This window comes from Sinocyclocheilus grahami, unplaced genomic scaffold, assembly GCF_001515645.1.
Source record: "Sinocyclocheilus grahami isolate Dianchi unplaced genomic scaffold, SAMN03320097.WGS_v1.1 scaffold1294.1, whole genome shotgun sequence".
NCBI classification, from domain to species: domain Eukaryota; kingdom Metazoa; phylum Chordata; class Actinopteri; order Cypriniformes; family Cyprinidae; genus Sinocyclocheilus; species Sinocyclocheilus grahami.
In genome coordinates this window covers 376,727-378,061 of record NW_015506473.1, presented here as the reverse complement: position 1 = coordinate 378,061, position 1,335 = coordinate 376,727, and the positions used below count along the sequence as shown (strand labels likewise).

At 37.6% G+C, this 1,335-nt stretch overlaps 1 protein-coding gene across 1 annotated transcript in view; it reads right to left on the bottom strand.

The window, feature by feature from the left end:
• LOC107568928 (UNC93-like protein MFSD11) overlaps positions 1-1,335 on the bottom strand; it is a 6,540-nt gene that overhangs the window by 3,486 nt on the left and 1,719 nt on the right. The window contains exons 3-7 of the mRNA XM_016254923.1: positions 1,150-1,199; positions 876-941; positions 662-787; positions 359-533; positions 5-158 (exon numbers count right to left, since the gene is read on the bottom strand). Coding sequence (XP_016110409.1) covers positions 5-158; positions 359-533; positions 662-787; positions 876-941; positions 1,150-1,199 — 571 coding nt within the window. The remainder of the gene's footprint in view (positions 1-4; positions 159-358; positions 534-661; positions 788-875; positions 942-1,149; positions 1,200-1,335) is intronic.

Below are 1,335 nucleotides of genomic sequence, written 5' to 3'. Positions count from 1 at the left end.
AAAAAATGCAGACTGTCGTTACCTGTATGAATTTGAATATAGCAAAGGCTGGTGCACTCTGCTCAGCAAACGCCCGGCCCAGAATGCTGTAGAGTTGAGTATTGAAACAGCTGTCCCCAAGACCCAGCAGAAAGCTGCACAGCAGGGCGATGGACACGCTACAAGTGTGAATAAATGAACACAGCGCCATCAACAATGCAACACTGCACTCTTTAGGAAACAAAATGTAGCTCAGCAGATGATCCAAACAGCTTATATTGCATTCAGTGTATCTTTTTTTATCAATTAATGCATTCCCTGCCAGTTTTTGGTTTTGTTTCAAATTATTTTGCAGATCTCTCTTAAATGATTATTGTACCTTGGTACCAGATATGGCTTATGTTGTGAGCTTGTTTGGAAAACCACAGGTGCGTCATCTGGTATGTTGAGGAATATCAAGTAGAAGGCCACAAAGTGCACAACCATCCCTAAGAAGACAACTGAAGTGCGCCTGAAACGGTTATTCTTCAATACAAGGCCAAACAATCCTCCCCCTGCAAACAAGAAACAACATCTAATCAAGCTCCAATCCTATTAAAGTACCTGCCCAGCTTGTCTTTAGATGTCCATACTACTAAAATTGACCACACTTCATACTTCTGCAAACTGAAAGTGCACTGACCAACTATTTCTCCGATTCCCACCATAATGCCTGAAATGCCAATTAAGCCTTTTGCTACATCGCCAAAGTGTGTCGTAGCTCCAATGCAGGTTCCATAAACGCCACTGTAAAATGACAGCTCCAAACCTTCAATGAAACAGCAGCAATCAAAACACATTCATCATGCTCAAATGCTCATGGAATTAATGGCTGTTTCCTTTAGTGATGTCCTTACCACTGTATGCCATGCAGAAACTTAATAGCAATATGGTTTTTGTTTTGAAGATTTCCCAAATTGTCTCTAAAGGAAAAAAGACAAAAGCAATAATTCAATAAATCGATCAATCAATAAAGAACATGGGTTTGAATAAAACAACAATTAACTGATGAACCACTACAATGGATGACCAATTTGTATAATTACTCCTTGAATAATTCTTTAATAATTTTTTTTTATAAAAAATAGCACATCATGTTACAAATGTGAAAATTAAGCCATATGAACTTACTAAACTGTGTTTTCGCTTCCGTCACAGCAGATGTTGCTCTTTGTTTATATCTAAAATTACACAACAAATTATATCAGCGACCAATGACAATTCAAACAATAAGTATCTGTAAGTAGCAATCACCATCGTTTTCCAACAAAAGTTTATGAATTCATTTATAGCTGGGGTTATCATGGAGTCACATCA